At 42.5% G+C, this 19,867-nt stretch overlaps 1 protein-coding gene across 2 annotated transcripts; it reads left to right on the top strand.

Moving 5' to 3' along the window:
* Nucleotides 1-351: 351 nt before the first annotated feature.
* hdlbpa (high density lipoprotein binding protein a) lies at nt 352-19,129 on the top strand. 2 transcript variants are annotated; one of them, XM_044043813.1, is made up of 28 exons: nt 352-434; nt 3,613-3,684; nt 5,794-5,909; nt 6,008-6,168; nt 6,990-7,205; nt 7,318-7,524; nt 8,002-8,217; nt 8,315-8,521; nt 8,601-8,708; nt 8,794-8,898; nt 10,016-10,094; nt 10,182-10,321; nt 10,400-10,504; nt 10,607-10,720; nt 10,832-10,918; nt 11,015-11,146; nt 11,761-11,979; nt 12,186-12,407; nt 12,692-12,910; nt 13,008-13,146; nt 13,226-13,377; nt 14,424-14,528; nt 14,609-14,743; nt 14,965-15,108; nt 16,123-16,302; nt 16,993-17,109; nt 17,229-17,369; nt 17,616-19,129. In XM_044043813.1, the coding sequence occupies exons 3-28, from the start codon at nt 5,834-5,836 to the stop codon at nt 17,709-17,711; spliced, it is 3,822 nt and encodes a 1,273-aa protein (XP_043899748.1). In that variant the 5' UTR covers nt 352-434; nt 3,613-3,684; nt 5,794-5,833; the 3' UTR covers nt 17,712-19,129. The 2 variants fall into 2 exon arrangements, with proteins under 2 accessions (XP_043899748.1, XP_043899747.1); XM_044043812.1 differs by having other exon boundaries at nt 5,794-5,915.
* The last annotated feature ends 738 nt before the right edge of the window (nt 19,130-19,867 follow it).

Raw genomic sequence — 19,867 nt, 5'->3', positions numbered from 1 at the left:
TAGTCTGACTATGACTCACGTCTACAGTATGCCCACTGTTATGAAAACTCCCATAGGGTGTTATAATCTGATATTATGTACAAATAATACATAATGTAAAGTGACTGAGATTGAAATGCTTCACACATGCTTATCCAGAATATAAATAAGGTTCAGGATATGCTGTCACGTGATACTAAATTATTATGGTTTCACAGTGGTGATTATTAGGGATATATTTGTCAGTGCCTGTTTATAATGAAAATGTAGACGTTTTACAAGAGTGTGTGTCTATCCACACAAGTTGCTTGTAACCGGACTCTTAGACATGACGTATCTGGATGTGATTGGTGGACGGCTCTGGTATATATCCGTCAAGCTTCAATTCCACCTTCTCGCCAGTGGAATTTAATCTCAGCTCCTGCACCTTTAGGGCAGACGAGAACATAAAAGAAGTAAGTACTGTACACTTTGCAGCAGAACAGGACTGTATGACATTAACATGGACACTGTAGCGAGACGGTACTTGTTGGAGAGAGCGGTATCGACAGTTGGCGGCTGTGAACGGTGCAGTGTGCTCTGGCCTGACGCCGTGTCATTTCTCCTGCTTAGCTGTATGCCTACGTGGACCTAGCCAGCTCGTAGAACTCACTGTAATGGAAGCTAACGTTAGCTCGCTAGCTGAGCCGCCAGTACAACTTGTACTATTTATGTTCGGGTGCGTTTAGCTAAGTCAGACACACACACACACACACACTAAAAACGGCCTGGTCACATACGAATGTAGTAGAGTTATTTAAACATTGACTTCTCAGCTTACTGTTGGCTACGTGTCACATGTTGTACATTAGCTAAGTTGAATGTGTGGGTTTGTTGAAATGAGAAAAGATAACTGTTAGCTGCGTGTCATTATCAAGACCAACACTACAAAGTTTTTTTAGCAACTTTGTTAACTAGCTAGGGGTTTGGAAAGTGTAAAAATCAAAGTGGTCGTAGATTGTGATGTTTCAGCCCTCTGCTGGATTCGTGTCATTGGATTGACTAAAGGTGTTTAAGTTGTGTGTGTGTGTGTGGGTCTGTTTGCGCGAGCAAAGCTACCAATTAGCCGAACAGCTACGTGTCACAGACGCACATTCCAAAGTCAAAGCAAGTCTGCTAAATAACTTGTAGATTGGAGCTAATAAAAACTGACTGTGATATGTACGCGGCATAGTTTAGTTATAATGTTATACTTTCAGCTTCTTTTTAGCCTCATGTCATTAGTTGGTTAAATATGCGTCTTGTGGTTGGTTGCGTGGGTCTGAGTCAGTAAAGCTAACTTAGCTGAGCAGCTACGTGTCACCGTCGCACACACTGCAAAGTTTTAAGCAAGTTTGCGAACTAGATACACGATCGAGCTTCCACTAAACAACCAGACGTTAGTGAATGTTAATGTTTTTCTATTCAGTCGACGGTTTCATTCCTTCACGTGTTTCACAGCTTCATGTCATTGGCTTGCTAAAAGAGTATCTTGAAGTGGTGTGTGTGTGTGTGTGTGTGTGTGTGTGTGTGGGTGGGGGTCGGTCGGTCGGTCGGGTCTGAGTGAGCAAACCTACTTAGCCGAGGAGCTACGTGTCACAGTCTCCCACACACTGCACTCAAAGTTTTTAGCAAGTTTGCTAACTAGCTAGAGATGTAGAGCTAATCTTACACGTTATCTCTTCTTCTTCTTCTTCTTCTTCTTCTTCTTCTTCTTCTTCTGTAACAGGCATTTAAATGCAACGTCAGTGTCTGAGAGTAAAGACTCGTTTGTTTCGATCTTGGTGCATTTTTTTTATCCATGTTGTTCAACGTTAGACAAAATGACGGCAGCTAGCTTGAATGTCGTTGGACAGCTGTCAGCAAATCAACTCGATCTTGGATTAGCATCCACTGACCATTAAATATAATCCTTAATCGGATATTCGTTTATAATCATACGTCGGCTGAGAGGTTGGCGTGCTAGCGTTACGAAGAAAAACTAGCTTCTTGTTCTCTCTTGACTGGCTGGTTAAAGTTATTAGCAGCTCATCTTTTTCCATCAGGATACACCGTGTGCCTGTGTGTTTCTGACGTAAGATCTCCTGTCTAATGGAGACGTTCTTCATCTCTTTACGCATAACTGCACACACGCCATCATAGTTGCGCAGTACTTGGCGTCAACATCCAGGGTTTTTCCAGGAAACAATCTGATCCTGCAATGATCTATCTTATAAGCCAGGCATCCATTTCTCATTTCTTTAATTGGTCTGTGATACTTTGTTTTTTGTCCAGAAGACCATTAGTTTCACAGGTTCATGACAGCATCACAATATTGTGAAATCTACAGTGCTGTTGGACAGACAGACATACGATTTTATTAACCCCTTTGGGAGGTTCCCTCTGGGAAATTAACAAATCTCCATGATTGAAAATCTTAAAAGCACCGTAACAAATTATATCATCCTTACCAAATGGAATTAAACTCTGCTGCGTTTCTGTCGTGGTGTGCTTTGGTTTGGTACAGTATGGTATGGTTTGAATTGGTAAAGCCCTGGCTCAAGCTTGTGTTTTGACTGCAAACAGTACAACGACTTGGTAGATGTGGTGTTGCACAAGGGCCACGTAGCATGACGTCTTACAGGTGCGATGACGGCGTGGAAGACGTCCAGCAGCTCTGTTTTTTTCCATGCTCGGTTTGTGGCTGTTTGTCTGACCAAGATGTCAAGTTTCATATGAGAATAGACTGCGGGTGTAAGCCTCGACTTCCATGGGCTATTTACACGGCTCTGTCCCTCAAACAGCTGATTGTCGTGGGTGGAGCTGGTTTGGCTCACCATACCATTGTACTCTGGAATGGTTGGTGCTTGTTATTTTGGTACTATTTCTAATGGAGTGACAGGAAACTGTCACTTGCACTGGCAAACTAGTAAAATTAACCCAGATGTTCTAATGCCTTCACACAATTGTGTATCAAACTATTCAGGCTTCAACAATTACACAGTTTGATAATGACATGTATGCTGTCCAACAGCCTTTTTAAGCAGTCTCTCAAAGCAGTGTCATTCAAGGTTTGTTCTGTGTTTTGAAGCAGCGTCCATTTATAGAAGCCAGATGCTTCTCAGGAAGAACAGGCTTCACTGGCTCTTAAATTCTACTGCATTTACATTCACTCATTTGGCAGAGGCTTTTGCCCAAAGTGACTTACAGCTGAGGTACAACAGGAACATCATGTTCTTTCTGGCGTCTTTATGTGAACACTGTTAATTTTCCTGACTGTTTACCATCACCCTGAGGTGCCAGTGTCTTGGCAGCAGCTTTTCTATTGATCTTATTAGGAATTTGATGATCAAAATATGCAAGTTATGCCTTTACAGTGGTCAATTGTCGTTCAACACTTGAAGTGTAACGTCAGTTTTTTCCAGATAATGTCTCAAGTTTCCATTTTCTTTTATGAAGTTTTAAAATGAAACTATTGCCTTATTAATTGCCATCAGCAGTTGAATTTAATGACACAAAGTTTTATAGTTCATTAGGATGTTTTCAGTGTAAATCTAAATATGTCCCTTTGTTAAATTAAGAGGATACTATTTCTAATGATCTCTGTACAAATGATCATTTCTTTTTGATATTCAGGCAAAAGCTGGCAGGCTGACGGGAACTTCCATCTTTACAGGACGGATTATCTGGTAACTGACCATTTAGCTGGTAAGTTAATAATCAGCTCCAATTATTCTCTGTAGTTAGTGGAACTAATTAAATCTCAGCAGCTTTTTATTTGTTAAAAAGTCAACCACAGCAAATTTCTGAAATGTTTTTTAAGGGGCCACTCGGTGTGCAGACGCTCTGCTACACTGACGTCCACGGTTCACAATGCTTAACATTTTAGTGAGTTTCCTTCATTTGCTTCGTTCATGTAAAATTTGAAACAAACTTCACGATTTGTGGGTATTCTTTGTCTCCATCCACCCCAAAACATGGATGCTGAGCTCTTTTTGTTATTTGATATTGTTTCTGGAAACAGGGACCCAACGCGTTGAAGTTCAAGTTAAATCCAGCTTTATTCTGAGTACAGATTTGTTTTTATCCCCCTTTCTAAAAGCAGAAATAAGCAACATTTTATTCACTTAAAACATTTATTTAACTCTGACTTATTTATCTGTAGAGTCTCTTTTTAGCTTCAAAGATCCCACACAGGTTACTTGAGTTTTCTGTTGATGGACTTATTTCTATTTTGCTATAATCCTGTCCAGTGTGGACATACTGAGGGGGTCAGCGAAGTGAAATCCTCTTAGCCCTGGAGCCTACTCCCCTAGCTTCAGTTCTTGGAACTGCCCCTGGACAAAGACAGTAGAACAGAAGCCAAATCGGTTTGAAAACACTTGTACTTGCCCCACTGTCAGATGGTTGGTACAGGTTAACGTGGCAATGACATCCATGTGAGGAGAAGTGTGGTTCTATGAAACACAGGACTTCTTCTGATTAAAATAGATTAGATAATGATGAAACTCCCAAAGTCCACGCTTGATAAGCTCATGTACCGTGTCAAACCTGATTGCATCAAACTCAGACCTTTTTATTTTTATCTAGTTTTAACTGTAATGACAGACTGTTTAGGTGATCTGATTACAAGCTTTTCTTGTCACTCCTGAACTCGGATGCAAATTTGTCCACCAAATATATTCAGTTTTACTGTCTTAGAAGAACAAAGACACAGACAATATTCATATTCAACAAACTGAAATCACTTTCATAAATCAAAACAAGTACTCAAATAATTTGATCATCTCAATAATTGGCAATTAATTGTTCCAGCTGTGGTTCACTTCTGATTGAGTCACTTGACTGTAGAGCTGAAACAATTAATCGATTATTAATCGATTACTAAATGAATCGACAACTATTTTGATAATCGAATAATCAGTTTGAAGCTTTTTTTCATGTGAATATTTTCTTAATGTCTTTGCTCTGGATAACAAAGAAATCATTGCAAGTGAATCATTTTGGTTTGTGGACAAAACAAAATATTTGAGAACATCATCATTTCCAGGTTTGACGAACACCAATCAACATTTTTTAATCAATTATGAAAATAATCGTTAGTTGCAGCTCTACTTGACTGAGACTCGTAATGATGACGGATGTGAGCTGGATCAAATCCATGAATACAAAATAAACTTGTTTAAACATTTTAATGCCACAGTTAATACTGCAGACACAGGTTAAACGGTATCAACTCTAGCAATGACAGCATATTATTGTTATTTGTATCAAAATACAATCAAGAGTATAATTCATTAGAGCAGTACTCGCATCTCAGACTTCCACTGACTCGTATCCTCTCTCTGTGGCCTGTCTTATCATATGTCTGTCACAATTTCACCGGTATCGCTTATATTTCTTATCCAAACAATTCTCAAAGTTGGCAGTGCACACCCCTGCCAAGTTTGAAGCCGGTCGAGTGAACCATTTGACATTTTATGTGAATAAAAAAAAAAAACAAAGTGAAATGTTCATTCATCTGTCTGGGCTGCTGTAGAAAGTGGATGCTCAAAAGCAGCTATGAAAAGCAAACCATTTTTGATTTTAAGTGATTAAACTCCCATACTAACGGTGTTCATTTTCACAGTGTTGTGTCACTGCCCATTTCCTCTTATCCTTGTCCTTGGAGACAGACAGACAGACAGACAGACATTCCTTGAATTATGATTTTTTTAAATCATGCATTCACAATGATGTGATTTTCTCTGTCATATTTTTGTTACAAAACTGTACTAAAGACTTTATAACGACACCCTTTGTTATCTTTGGTTTTAGTGGCACACTCGGACTCTGTGTTTAGCGTGGGATTTTGACCATGAGCTCAGTCGCAGTACTTACGCAGGAAAGCTTCAATGAGCACCGCAGTGGGCTCTTGCCAGAGCAGAAGGGTGGTGAGTGTATGTTGGATTTAACTGGTTACTGCTCCACTGTTGTACAACACGGACATCAAGCCATTGGGGAATTTACTCCTGTCTTTTTTTGTGTTCAGCTGCTGTGGCAGGACCCAGTGGTGTAGAGGAGGAAGATGCCCTTCCTACCTACAAGGATGCCTTCCCTCCTCTGCCCGAGAAGGCGGCATCTCCTGAGGGGACCCAGGAAACTGTCTGGACGTCCAAGATCCGTCCTCTCAAGTCCTCCATTATCACCCAGGTAATTTCATTCAAATCCTATTATGGAGTATTCATCAGTAATTTGTGTTATGATTTCCACATTCTTCAGTTTGTGTTGTTAAAGGGGACATATTATGCAAAATCAACTTTTTAATAATTTCAATACTTATATTTGGGACTCTGGAGGCCCTACCAGTCGCCAAAGTGTGGAAAAAGAATACTCAGTCATGTTTTCGTGGTCCCCCTTAGTGTAAGTATAGGCGATAAAACACGCCATGTTGAATTCCCTGCGCTTGTGACGGCAGCATGCGCATTTCACCGTGAATGTTACCGCCCACCAGTAAGTTTACTTGGAGAGCTCCACCTTAGCTCCACCTTGTCCATATAGTGTTCGGCTCCATCCTTATGTAGGACGTCTCTTCCTGTGACGCCACTCTCGCTGTTTTCTGCGCACGCTGCCATGTTGATATTGTCAGAGAACTAGTGGAGGGAGGGGGAGAGGAAGGAGTGGAGGAAACGGGATCTGAGCGAGTGAGCGCTGTAAAAAGGACAAATCAGAAACCCCCTGGAAGAAGTGGGTGTGTGTTTGCCTGTGTCTCATTTGCATATAAAGGGACCATGCACGAGAACCGAGCGTTCTGAACAGGGGCGGCTTTGGCAGGGTTATTGAACTGCTATGGTGTTTCATCCTTATGGTACTTTGACCAAAGCATGTCACAGACATGTTCATTAGGACACCAGGGAACTATTTTAACTTGGAGAAATAGGGTATGTCTCCTTTAAATTTACCAGAAAGGCCTTTGCAGTCTCTCAGAAGTCTGGGGTCTCGACATATTTACCTATGTTTTTTACTTTTGCTAGGTTTTCCATGTGCCACTCGAAGAGCGCAAGTACAAGGACATCAACCAGTTTGGGGAGGGAGACCAAGCAAAGGTCTGTGTGGACATCATGAACAGGACCGGCGCCCACCTGGAACTCTCCTTGGCCAAAGATCAGGGTCTCTCCATCATGGTCTCCGGAAAACTGGACGCTGTGATGAAGGCCCGCAAGGAGATTGTGTCCCGACTGCAGACTCAGGTCAAAGAGACCCTTATTTCTTATAAAATGATTCATAAGGCAGATGGTTTGAAGTATCTAAAGTTCAAGGGCAGTATATACTAATAAGTGTGTATCATTACAACCACAACAGGCTACAACTTCTGTTGCCATCCCCAAGGAGCACCACCGTTTTGTCATCGGTAAGAGCGGGGAGAAGCTTCAGGAGCTTGAACTTAAGACCGCCACCAAAATCCAAATCCCACGACCTGACGACCCCAGCAACCAGATCAAGATCTCTGGCACCAAGGAGGGTCTGGAGAAGGCAAAGCACGAGATCTTGTTGATCTCTGCTGAGCAGGTAATGTGGCTTCTCTGATTTGTATTTATGTGCATGCAGCATAACTCCGCATTCCCAAATGTTCTTATTAACTTTTTAGGTTTTCCCTTTTGAGTGCCTTTGAGGTAAAAAATCTCTTGAAGTGGAACTAGTCTTTGCTAGTCTTTTTTTCAACGGCACTGGGTGGGGCCGTAAAGCAAGGCTTAAGACAGTAGGGGAAGTGGAGACAGCCCCCAATCTCCCCGCAACAATACATTTAACCATCAATATAAAGCTGTTAAAAATCCTGCAAATTTTGCACTTTAAGAAAAAGACCTGGCCAAGGTAGCTGCTGTACAAGATGTATACATAATTAAAAATAATAACGGTATAAAACGGTAATTAAGGTCGTGGCCTCTTGAGGAAAAATGACTACCCTGATTTACACATGTTTGATATCTCTCAGAGTTTACCTGCGAATGGTTGGTCTGTGTAATTATTTTCCCTCTCGTGCTTCAGGACAAGCGTGCTGTAGAGAGGGTGAACATTGATAAGGTGTACCATCCATTCCTCACTGGTGCCTACAACAAGCTGGTAGGAGAGTTGATGCAGGAGACTGGTGCCCGCATCAATGTTCCCCCTCCCAGCGTGAACAAGACTGAGATCGTCATCACTGGGGAAAAGGAGCAGGTGGCCCTTGCTGTGGCTGCGATCAAGAAGATCTATGAAGACAAGGTTTGCAGACATTTTAGTCAAACATTTATAATGACAGTGCGTTGTTGTTTACAGATTGGATAGTGGATCTTAACACCTCGATCCTTTTCTGTTGCAGAAGAAGAATGCCACCACTATTGCGGTGGAGGTGAAGAAGTCTCAGCACAAGTATGTGATCGGCCCCAAGGGAAACACCCTCCAGGAGATCCTGGATAAAACCGGTGTGTCGGTCGAAATCCCACCATCCGACAGCAGCTCAGAAACTGTCATCCTTCGCGGTGAGCCGGACCGTCTGGGCCAGGCTCTCACTGAAGTTTATGCCAAGGTAGAAAAAAAAATAGTTTGATGACAACATACACAGGTGACTGTTTTGGAAAGCTACTAACTTTAATTTCCCTACATAGGCAAACAGCTACACTATTTCCTCGGTATCAGCTCCCTCTTGGCTTCACCGTTTCATTATTGGCAAGAAGGGGCAGAACTTGGCCAAGATTACCCAGCAGTGGCCTAAGGTCTGTGCAATCACACTTTTAGTAACAGTGCTTTAAACACCTTGTTCCTACTTCTGGTTCACTCTTTCTTTTGTTTTTCATGTAGGTGCACATTGAATTCACTGAGGGAGAGGAGAGAATCACCCTGGAGGGTCCCACCAAAGACGTGCAGATGGTGCAGAGTCAGATTCAAGACATCGTAACTGATTTGGTGAGTATTGGGGTGTGGGTGTGTGTGTGTGTGTGGGTGTGGTCACTGCAGTCTTGCCTTTGGTTTCATATTGTTCCGTTTACTGGTTACTCAGTGTGTTTATTATTTGTTGCTTATTACTTAATATAAGATGATGCCAAGTATTGCTACTGATTGTGTGATTTAATTTAATTTCTGTTTCAATCTTGATTCATTTAGAAATATTTTTGCTCAGTTATGAAAAATATTTTCAACTAAAGCTGCCACTTGTTTTAAATATGGGTCTTTCTCTCTAAGCTATCATTAAAAATATGAATTGTTACATTACTGACCAGAAGTAGTTACGATCATATTCTACAAACTCAGCCTTTTAAAAACCTGTTCATGTTCAAAATATCCAGCCTAGAAGTGCATCATGCCATCCTTGATCTTCAGAAGAAAACATTTACAGCTTTGTTGTATAACTCATGATCTTGCAAGGCTGTCACGGGCAAGTCGCACATGTAATAGGCGCACACTATTTGTGTAGAGGATACAGGAAATGATATTACATTACATGTCATTTAGCAGACGCTTTTATCCAAAGTGACTTACAAGGTAATTGAGTACAATCAGCCAGGGGTGGAGTCGAACTTGCGACCATAATGTCTTTTGCACACAGGGTACCGGTCTTAACCACTGAGCCACTCCACCCCCAGACAAAGTTCTACATCAAATGTAATTAATTTGTATTGTTTGTATTCTGTAACACAAAGTTTGTCGACAAGGATGGGATATGTATTAATAGATTGATTTAAGGATTTTATAAATTTATAGTGGATCTTTTCAAATGAACCTAATATTTCAGTCGAAATAGTAAAAGTTATTTCCTCTCGTCAGTGCTGACGACGCATATTTAGCTGGGAACCAGAGTAGTTAACATGTCTTACTTCAGAGAACCAAAGCTTTGGTGTGTTTTCTAGGCGTTAGTCGTTAGTGGTAAAGATGTCGCATTTCTCCTTTGATGGCAACAGGCACATCTGTGCATGCAAATTTGCTTTGCCATAAAAAGTAATATCTTGCAATTCATTATTATTATTATCCTCGTTGTTGTTGTTATTATTATTATTAATATTAATAATAATATTTTTTTTTAAAGATAAGCCGTATGGATTATGCGGAGATCAGCGTGGATCCGAAATTCCACCGGCACCTGATTGGAAAAGGCGGCGGTAACAGTAAGTACAGAGTCACCATCAAAAGGCTGTGGCTGTGAAAACTTTGGCGCTTTTGTTAAATACCACATTCACTGACTTTAATCACAGTCAACCGCATCAAAGAACTGCACAAGGTGACCGTCCGCATCCCCCCTGATAATGAGAAGAGCAACCTCATCCGCATCGAGGGGGATCCTCAGGGTGTACTGGAAGCCAAGAAGGAGCTGCTTGAGCTTGCGTCACGCATGGTTGGTACAAGTCTCGCAGTCGAGAAGGTGATGACTGCATTTAGAGCTGGCTTTGCTAAACACCGTTGTGTCTTTCAGGAGAACGAGCGTACAAAGGACCTGATCATTGAACAGCGTTTTCATAGAGCCATCATTGGCCAAAAGGGGGAGAAAATAAAAGAAGTGCGCGACAAATTCCCAGATGTGAGTCTCAAACTGTTGATATTGGTTGGTTTGCGCTGCTGGGTTGTACTTTTTTTTTTTTTTTTTTTTTTGTCCTCACATTGACTCTCACACTTGTTCCAGGTCATCATCAATTTCCCCGACCCAGCACAGAAGAGTGACATCGTTCAACTTAGGGGCCCACGAACTGAAGTGGAAAAATGCGCCAAGTTCATGCAGAAGATAGTGGCTGAAATGGTGAATAGTATTTAGGTTTTATTTCCAATTCTATCTCCAGAGACTATCTATTAAAGTCTCTGGATGTCAGAGTGCAGCTGTGTGTTAATCTTCAGTGGTTCCTTTGCTCAGGTGGAGAACAGCTTCTCTGTCTCAGTCCCCATCTTCAAGCAGTTCCACAGAAACATAATTGGAAAAGGAGGCTCAAACATCAAGAAGGTACCGCAATCATAGCTGTCGTTATACGCAGCTGAATCAACTTGTCACTCTGTCGAAACGTTTGCTCTGAAAGTTGTGACTTTATTCATTTTTAAGATTCGGGAGGAAACCACCACAAAAATTGATCTGCCCGCCGAGAACAGCAACTCCGAGATGATCATCATCACCGGGAAGAAGGCGAATTGTGAGGCTGCGCGGAATCGCATCTTGGCAATTCAGAAGGAGCTGGTGAGCAATGCATGCACAAGGGTAATGTCCAGAGTTTGCCATTCACATACGACAAGTAACGGCAGCTTGTCTGTCTGGCTGGATTGCGTTCACTGCATCAGGTGAATCTCTGGAGAATCCGTGCAGGAAAAGCGTGCAGGAGGCAGGACACTGTGGATTCTCCAGAGTTTCTCCTCATGTCTTATGTGAGCTTACTCAGATATTCACAGATGTGAGTAGTGGGCTGGCAGGAGAATCTCCAGTTCTGCAGACGTTTGTGTTCTCGCATCCATCCCCAGAGATTCTCTGTATTTGACATGGGATTGAAAATGTAAAGTCACAATAAGTGCAATTCACAATAATGTTGTGATAACTGCAAAAATAAAATGTCTTTGTTTCATAAACAGAAACGGGTGAAGTCTTCGGTCTGTCAAATACAGACTTTTGTCCTTTTTAAAAGCTTATGGATACAGAGGAAGCAGATCAAACATTCTTACTCACAATTTTCTCGTGATTATTCCGATCATGGAAATTCACCACAGTCGACATGAAATCATATATCACTTCTGCTGCAGCTCTGCTCTCATCCAAATGAATCCAAACGTGTCTGAATGTAAATGTCTCATTGGGTTCAGGCGAACATCACAGAGATGGAGGTTTCCATTCCCTCCAAGCTGCACAACTCCTTGATTGGGACCAAGGGCCGGTTGGTTCGCGCCATCATGGAGGAGTGTGGCGGCGTCCACATCCACTTCCCCTCTGAGGGCTCAGGGATCGATAAGGTCACCATCCGAGGCCCCGTGGAGGACGTAGAGAAAGCCAAGCAACAACTACTTGGTTTGGCAGAGGAGAAGGTTGGTATTAATGTTGAATATTGAACTTCTCTTGACCTTGCTGAGGAGGGGGCATGTGAAGAGCTGCTGCTGCTGTGCTGCTGTGCTGCTGTGCTGCTGTGCTGCTGTGCCGCTGTGCCTTATTGGTCTTGCATTTAGCATAAGATCTTAAACTTTCAACCGCTGTTATTTATAACACAGTTTGCACTTTTTCCTTTTTCTTCCAGCAAATAAAGAGCCACACTGCCGAGCTACGTGCCAAGCCGGAATACCACAAGTTCCTGATCGGAAAAGGTGGCGGAAACATCCGCAAGGTCCGCGACAGCACCGGAGCGAGGATTATCTTCCCCACCGCGGAGGATAAAGACCAGGAGCTCATCACTGTGGTTGGCACTGAGGAGGCAGTGCGGGAGGCTCAGAAGGAGCTGGAGCACCTCATCAAGAGTTTGGTGAGTCTCCATTAGACTGCCGACGTTTGTGTCCGAACTCGACCAAGCTGAAGAGAATTTTAAACCTGGCCTGAGACAGACATGATTTTTAGAAGGTTGTAACCGGATTGCCTGTGCATCGGTTTACTCTACTGGCATATGTGTGTTTGTGCGACTGCCTGCAGTCAGTGAGTTGTCATTTCATCCAGGAAATATGAGTGTAATCTAATTTCACACTCACGACTAATGCCTAGAAAACACACCAAAGCTTTGGTTCTCTGAAACGTTTTTGTTTGCTTTCACAGGACAATGTTGTTGAAGATACGATGAGCGTTGATCCCAAGCACCATCGCTACTTTGTGTCTCGCCGTGGCCAAGTGCTCAGGGACCTTGCTGACGAGTATGGCGGCGTGATGGTGAGCTTCCCTCGCACTGGTTCTCAGAGTGAGAAGGTCACCCTCAAAGGAGCCAAAGAATGTGTGGAGGCAGCCAAGAAGCGCATGCAGGAGATCGTTGAGGACTTGGTTAGTAGAAAGTGTTTTGTCTAAGGAAGGTTGTTGTCTAGTGCATGTCTGTTTGGAATCCAGCTGATTTTCCTTCCTCTCAAACGCCTTTTTTCAGGACGCTCAGGTGACTATGGAGTGTGTGATTACTCAAAAGTTCCACCGCTCCATCATGGGTCCTAAGGGCTCACGGATCCAGCAGATTACCAGAGATCACAACGTACAGATTAAGTTCCCAGAGCGTGAGGACCCACAAGGTAAAGAAGAAGGATACGTGTTAAAGTCCTGAATTTGGAGTTGTACAGAAACCTTTCTGACTTTTATTTTTATTTTTAGCGGCACCTCCTGCGGACGCTCCCGTTCAAGAGAACGGAGAAGCAAATGGAGAAGTGAAGGAGCCTGTCGATCCAAATGCACCCAAAAAGTGTGACGTGATCGTGATTTCTGGCCGCAAAGAGCGGTGCGAGGCTGCCATAGAAGCACTGAAGGTCAGTGTTTTTGTTTTTAAGTATAAATTAGGTTGTTGAATAAACGCAACAAGGCACCGTCTTTTGTTGCATTTAATTAACCTGAGAACATTTGTTATACTGTTTGTAATATCTCCACCCCTGCTCGCTCCCCTTGAGTCCAGAAAAATAGTTTTGCAATTGGCCGTACGAAAACTATTAAACACCTTCTACAAGGACGTCGAACAATGTGGACACGGAACAACGTCACTTTAAACAGTCACTGTCAACTGTCAATGTGCAACTAGGGTTGCAAAGGGGAGGGGACAATGGGAATTTATTTAGCTTGGGAGTTTTGGAAATACTCCAAACTGAGAATTAACTGGAAATGTTAGCTAATTTCCAAGTGTTTGTTTTTGTATGTGGCATTTTTCTGTTGAATAGATGACAAGTAATACAATGCACAGATTTGTGCAACTGTATTTGTATTTGCATGAAATCTAACTGTTTAAAGTTCCCAAATGTTTTAAATTCCCAGAATTTTGCAACCCCATGTGCAATCCAAAAAAAGTAAGAGACGCTAGGAGTCATTGTGATTTTTGGAGGTGTGAGTCTCCTTCCTGAACTCTGTTGTCTGCTGCTTGCATCTCGACTCCAATCTCGCCATCTACGTTGTTGACTCTGTCATTAGCAAATGTTAGGGGGAGGTGTATTCTTTGCACACTGTATTGCCTTTATGTTTGGCCTCTAGCTTGGAAACAATTCCACCTTTTTATTGACTTTAATTGGATGTCTTTACATGACACATCATCTTTTCTTTCTTAAGGGACAATCTTGTTTGATTTTTTATTTCCTGCTTTATTTTTTCAAATCAAGTCTATAAAAAACATTTTATTAAACTGAACCATACCCCACACACACACACAAACGCACACAAACACAGATGTGTTCATTTAGGTAGTTTAAAGGCACCAAATATAAAAATAAAACTGACTTTTTTTTAGATACTATAACGGTGTCAAACCCTAGTCCTTATTCTATGCTTTATATTGTTCGAATTTGCTCACTAAACTGTCTCCTTTCCTCAGTCCTTGGTTCCTTTGACCATCGAGGTAGAAGTGCCTTTTGAGCTTCATCGATACATCATCGGACAGAAGGGAAGTGGAATTCGTAAGATGATGGATGAATTTGAGGTGCGTGCTGTAAGACGTCGAACCACGGTTTTGTTTTGCTCGTCATTGTTTGCTTGACTGACCTCACCGTCTGCCTACAGGTTAATATTCAAGTGCCTGCCCCTGAGCTGCAGTCTGATCAAATCGCCATCACCGGTTTGGCCGATCACCTGGATCGTGCCAGAGAGGGCCTCCTGGAGCGCGTCAAAGAGCTGCAGGCCGAGCAGGAAGATCGGGTTAGTGTTGTCGCTGATTCACGTGTCTCACATGGAGCGGTTATCTTTTAAGATCAACATAAAAGCGCCTTTATGATTACACTAAAGCACAGAGCTTAAATATTAACGTTTCCCATGTGGGGCCACAAGCAGTCGCAGCAGACGTAGGATTGAGGTAAAGGGTTACCTGAAGTGAAAGTCTAATCCACATCTCTGTGATCCTTTTTTGGAAACGCCTGCAGGCACTCAGGAGCTTTAAACTGACCATCACTGTGGATCCTAAGTATCACCCCAAAATTATCGGACGCAAGGGTGCCATAATTACAACCATCCGCACCGAGCACGATGTAAACATCCAGTTCCCCGAGAAGAATGACGAAAACCAGGTATAGTATGTTTGAAGATCGTACACTGCAACAGCACAGCAGGTGGTGCTAAAATACCAGCTCACACAAAACTACACTGAATAGTGAACGAGGGGTTGACCAATGAATCGTTTTCTCCCGTGAATCAGCACTGATTGTTAGTGGTAGTGACGTTACACTTTCTCACACTGTCATTTTCACCGTTCGCAGAGGCTGTCATTGTACCAGAAACCAGAAACTGTGTGACTGAGTGACCACAGTTGTGACTTTGTTTTCTAAGAATCTATAAAGCTAAGCTATATTCATTGCCATGTGCAAAGTGTGACTGCGTCCGGTTACCACTAATGACGGATGTGGGATGACTACTAACACTAAAAGCAACATTACAAATGTACATTCATAGAGTTAACTAGGTGAATGAAAAGTTATGAATTATATCCAAAAAGAGATTAGTGGCACAAGTTTGATTTTAGCTACAAAACCAAACACAAAAACAAGCTTTTTATTTATATAAACTGAATAACTGTGTATTTGGCTTAAGTGAGAGATTAAATCAATTGTATTGTATAAGAATAACTACTAAATCAAAACAATTATTTGATAAAAATAGAACAGAACCACCTAACCCTAACCCAGGCTCAAATCGGGTAAAGACTCAACAGCCACAGTTGCTGAAAATGTGTGTTTACAATGTGATTTTTCTCCTGTTGATAAACTACCAAAACAGTTTAGTGCAATTCTCCACTCCAAGAAAACAAAAACACACAAAGCACAGCACATGAGCGCTAGTGTGACTAATGCAGAATCCAGTGTGTTGTCATAAGGAGCAGTTGCCGCTCAACAACAACTTCTTTATTCACTGCACCATGGAATACCATGACATTTACTGACGTTTCTTTTATTTTCTTTGGGACTAAAAAGGTAGCGTTTTGCCATCTGTCTTTTCTGTCTATTCTTAATGAGTTCCAACTCCTGTGAAGTAAAGATTTTGTGCTTCAGTGTTGATGTTAAACGTCTCCTCCCGTGTCCCCACAGGACCAGATAACCATTACAGGGTACGAGCACAAAGCCATAGCTGCCAGAGACGCCATCCAGGCCATCGTGGATGAGCTGGAGGACATGATCTCTGAGGACATCAGCCTGGACAACAGGGTCCACGCCCGCATCATTGGCGCTCGCGGCAAAGGCATCCGCAAAATCATGGATGAGTTTAAGGTGAGGCTGCTCCCAAAGTTATACGGACGATTTTTGTGTCTTTGAAGGCTTTTGGATCTCAGAGTTCCTTGTTGGAAAGGACTTGATTATCTTGATTATCTTGATTATGCTTCTGCACAGCTGTTTCAGGCCCCTTGCTAAATGAAGGGGGAGAAAGTCATAACTACAACAACTCCAACTCCATAGGGAATGGAACCATTATTCAAATCTGATTCAAAATATTTATACATAAGAGAAATTGTGACATTGCCTTATGCAAAGAAAATAAGGGTTATAATACCAGAGGATATACATAAAGTTTCATCTCACACAATCTCGATCTGTGGCTCAATCCAGAGTTTTCTTGTGATTGGCTTTGGCTCCTCCCACCACAAGAGTCCCTTCATTACATGCAAATCAGTTGAAACTTAAAATGTCAGCTGCACATTTGAGCTTGTGCAACATGATTAATAGATGTGTCTTCAGGTTCTGATGCTATAAAAAAGGTCTTTATTCTCCAAGTATCTGATGTGGGGTTATTTGTTCTTTAAGGCAGCGAAAGTAACACCATTGTCGCCAAGGTTAAAATACAGTGAGCAAGGAAGCAGATTTATTCCCAGTAAGATATCATTTGCTCTGTGTTTTGTCACTTTAAATCCTTGTTGAACCCTCTTCTTGTGTAATAATCCAGGTTTTTCTGTTGATTTTTAGGTTGATCTCAGGTTTCCCCAAAGTGGAGCTGCAGACCCAAAACGGGTGACGGTCACAGGTCGCCCTGAGCTCGTGGATGAGGCCATCGATCACCTCCTTAACCTGGAAGAGGAATATGTAAGCACAGTGCAGCTTTTTGTTTATTCACCAGGGTTTTTGTTCTGCATAAAAACAAATGGAAGATTTCAGTCACTCACTGATTGGCATTCATCAACTTTGTTATGCTACTTTTTCAGCTAGCAGATGTTGTGGAGAACGAGGCAAAGATGGCGTACATGAGGCCCCCGGGTGGAAGTGTTGCTGCCGGCGATGAGCAGCGTGGACCGTCCAAGGGCTTCGTGGTGAGGGAGGCTCCATGGACCACGGGCAATGAGAAGGTGAGGGTTTCCACCTTTAAAGCTCCTCACACCGTCATTTGTTCTGCGTTTGTTTTTGTTGAATTTTCAGCAGCACTAGCAGAGGTCGACCGATGAGGGTATTTCATGTTAACTGAGTGTTTCTTTGAAACAACATAAATGATGTAATTGTGACTGGTACAGGTTGTCTTGACACTGTTGGAGGAGGTTTGTGCTTTCTCTAGTTTGAATCTCCTTTCCTTTCTTTTCTTTATTCCCTGCTCTCAGGCTCCGGCTCCCGACATGTCCAGCTCTGAAGATTTCCCGAGCTTCGGAGCCCCAGTGGCGACTAAGACGTCTCCCTGGGGACCAAAGCGCTTCTGAGCGTCGCTGCTGCTGCTGCTGCTGCTGCTGCTGCAGCTGCTGCACACGAGCCCGTAACCGAAACACAATCATCCCCCGTCGTCCCCACATAACCCCCGCCCCCCCGAATTTGACCCCGGACTGACTGCTGACCCTCAAAGTCTTCAGTTCCTGAGAACGTCATCTTTCTCTGTTTAGCGTATCCTGGGCTGTCTTTGCAGATTCATCAGGTGCCGTCATTGACTCGTGAGCTTTGCATTCAAAAGAAAAGAAACAAAGAAATGTGTCGTGTTAAGAAAAGAGGAAGAAAAGTGACACTGAAGTCGAAACAAAAAAACAAAGCGGACATTGAAATGTTCATCGTGGTTTGAACTGTTATACCAAAATGAAACGGTGGCCTGACATGAGTTTATTTTTTTAGAGCTGCCCTTCTCTTAGTTGCCTTTGCACGGTGGGGGGGGCGACAGGGTTTTGAATTACCACTGGTGATGTGACCCACCCGTGGTGGGTCACATGTTTCACTGACCTCCCTCCCCTCCTGCTTCACTCATGTAGCCCAGTTGAATCTTTAGCCCTCATGCACACTGTCATAGTGGTTTTGTCCTTCTGTCACATCTTCTCCATTTGCTCTTATAACTGTGCTCCTGTGATTATAGTCGAGTAGTGGCACGTACCTTTATCGCCTTATGAATTGATAAATGCTATGAGTTGGGGGGAGGAGGAGGAGGAGGAGGAGGAGGAGAAGGTGTTGGGAGGATTCAGCTGCTGCAGGATGGCACCTACTCAAACTGCCAGATGTGTGGAGATCACACCAGAACTCAAACTTCTTTACAACACTAGGTCTCCAGCTCCAACGCATCAAACCTCGTACTTTAAAACTGTCGAATGAACTTATTTTTGTGACACTTGAAGAGTAAATCAAACTACAGAAAAGAAGAAGAAGAAGAAACTAAAGACTGTTTGTTTGTGAGCAGAACAGCAAACCACCACCATGTGCCAACTCTCTGTTTAGTCTGTGTTACTCATCATCTGTGTATTGGGTCAGTGTCCAGTCCTTTTGTCTTCCACTTGCTATGCAGAATGTTCTGTTTGAATAGCAATGTCCCCTTTTTTTATCAGCCTTACAACTAGAAGGATACAAACCAGGTAGAGGTGCAGATGTTGTTTGTTTGTTTTTTTTTGTTTTTTTAAGATCGACTGGACGGGTTTGTCGATTTGTTCCTCTGAAAGTTCTCGGAAAAATCCCCTCGTTCTAATCGTAACTCGTTTAATTTTTGCTCAAAAGGAGCAGATATACTTCAGCATCCACCATCAACCTACCTTGGTTTATATCATCCTAGTACAGAATGAAAGATTTATGCAAATACCATTGAAGTGAACGGTTATGGATGACACTGGAAAAGAAATTGTCCAAAAAGTCAATAAAAATTGAAAATGAATTGTTTTGCTTTCTTGTGCCTGTGGTTTTTCCTCAATAAAACCATAAATCACTGTAGAGGTGAGAAGTGAAACTGAATGAAAACAAACCACAGGTTTACTTTGAAAGAAAAGGCAGATATTTAATAGTTAAATTAAGTATAAAGTAAAATATTTGCTGTGGAAACTACAGAAATGGGATACAGTGTGACAGCTGTGGCTAATAGCTTAATATAATATAAATCAACCTTTTCTGACAGAACTGAGGTTTGTGCTATGTTTGCTCTGCTGCACCAAATCCCGTTGAGAAAATCAGCATTTTTACCTCACAGGGTCCACTGCTGCCTCGTGTGGTAAATTTGTGTCAGTGAGGTTAACCTGAACCAAGATCTACAACTCGTATGTGTGGTGATGTAAAATCGCTCATTTCCTCTGTGGTACTTGGTGCAGGAAAGTGAGTGTTTTACAAAGTGACACAAAGTTGAGTTTTCAGTCCGAAAAGGTCGTCTAACATCAAGATGAACATATCCGTAGATGCAGCAGACTTCAGACTGCTGATCACGAGCGGCATCACAAACCCAGTGTCTGTGCTCTGGTCGTGGAGGAAGGAAGTTCTGCTCTGATTCTAATGATTCAGTTACACTGAAAACAACTGCTTTACAACTCACTAGTCACTCGCGCGCGCGCGCGTGTGTGTGTCGCGTGGCCTTGCAGTGATGACTCCGCCCACGTTGAGTAGGTACTATTTTATTTTTGTAGTG

Source organism: Solea senegalensis, linkage group LG14 (genome assembly GCF_019176455.1).
Source record: "Solea senegalensis isolate Sse05_10M linkage group LG14, IFAPA_SoseM_1, whole genome shotgun sequence".
In the NCBI taxonomy this organism is placed as follows: Eukaryota; Metazoa; Chordata; class Actinopteri; order Pleuronectiformes; family Soleidae; genus Solea; species Solea senegalensis.
This window is presented reverse-complemented; position numbering and strand designations above follow the sequence as displayed.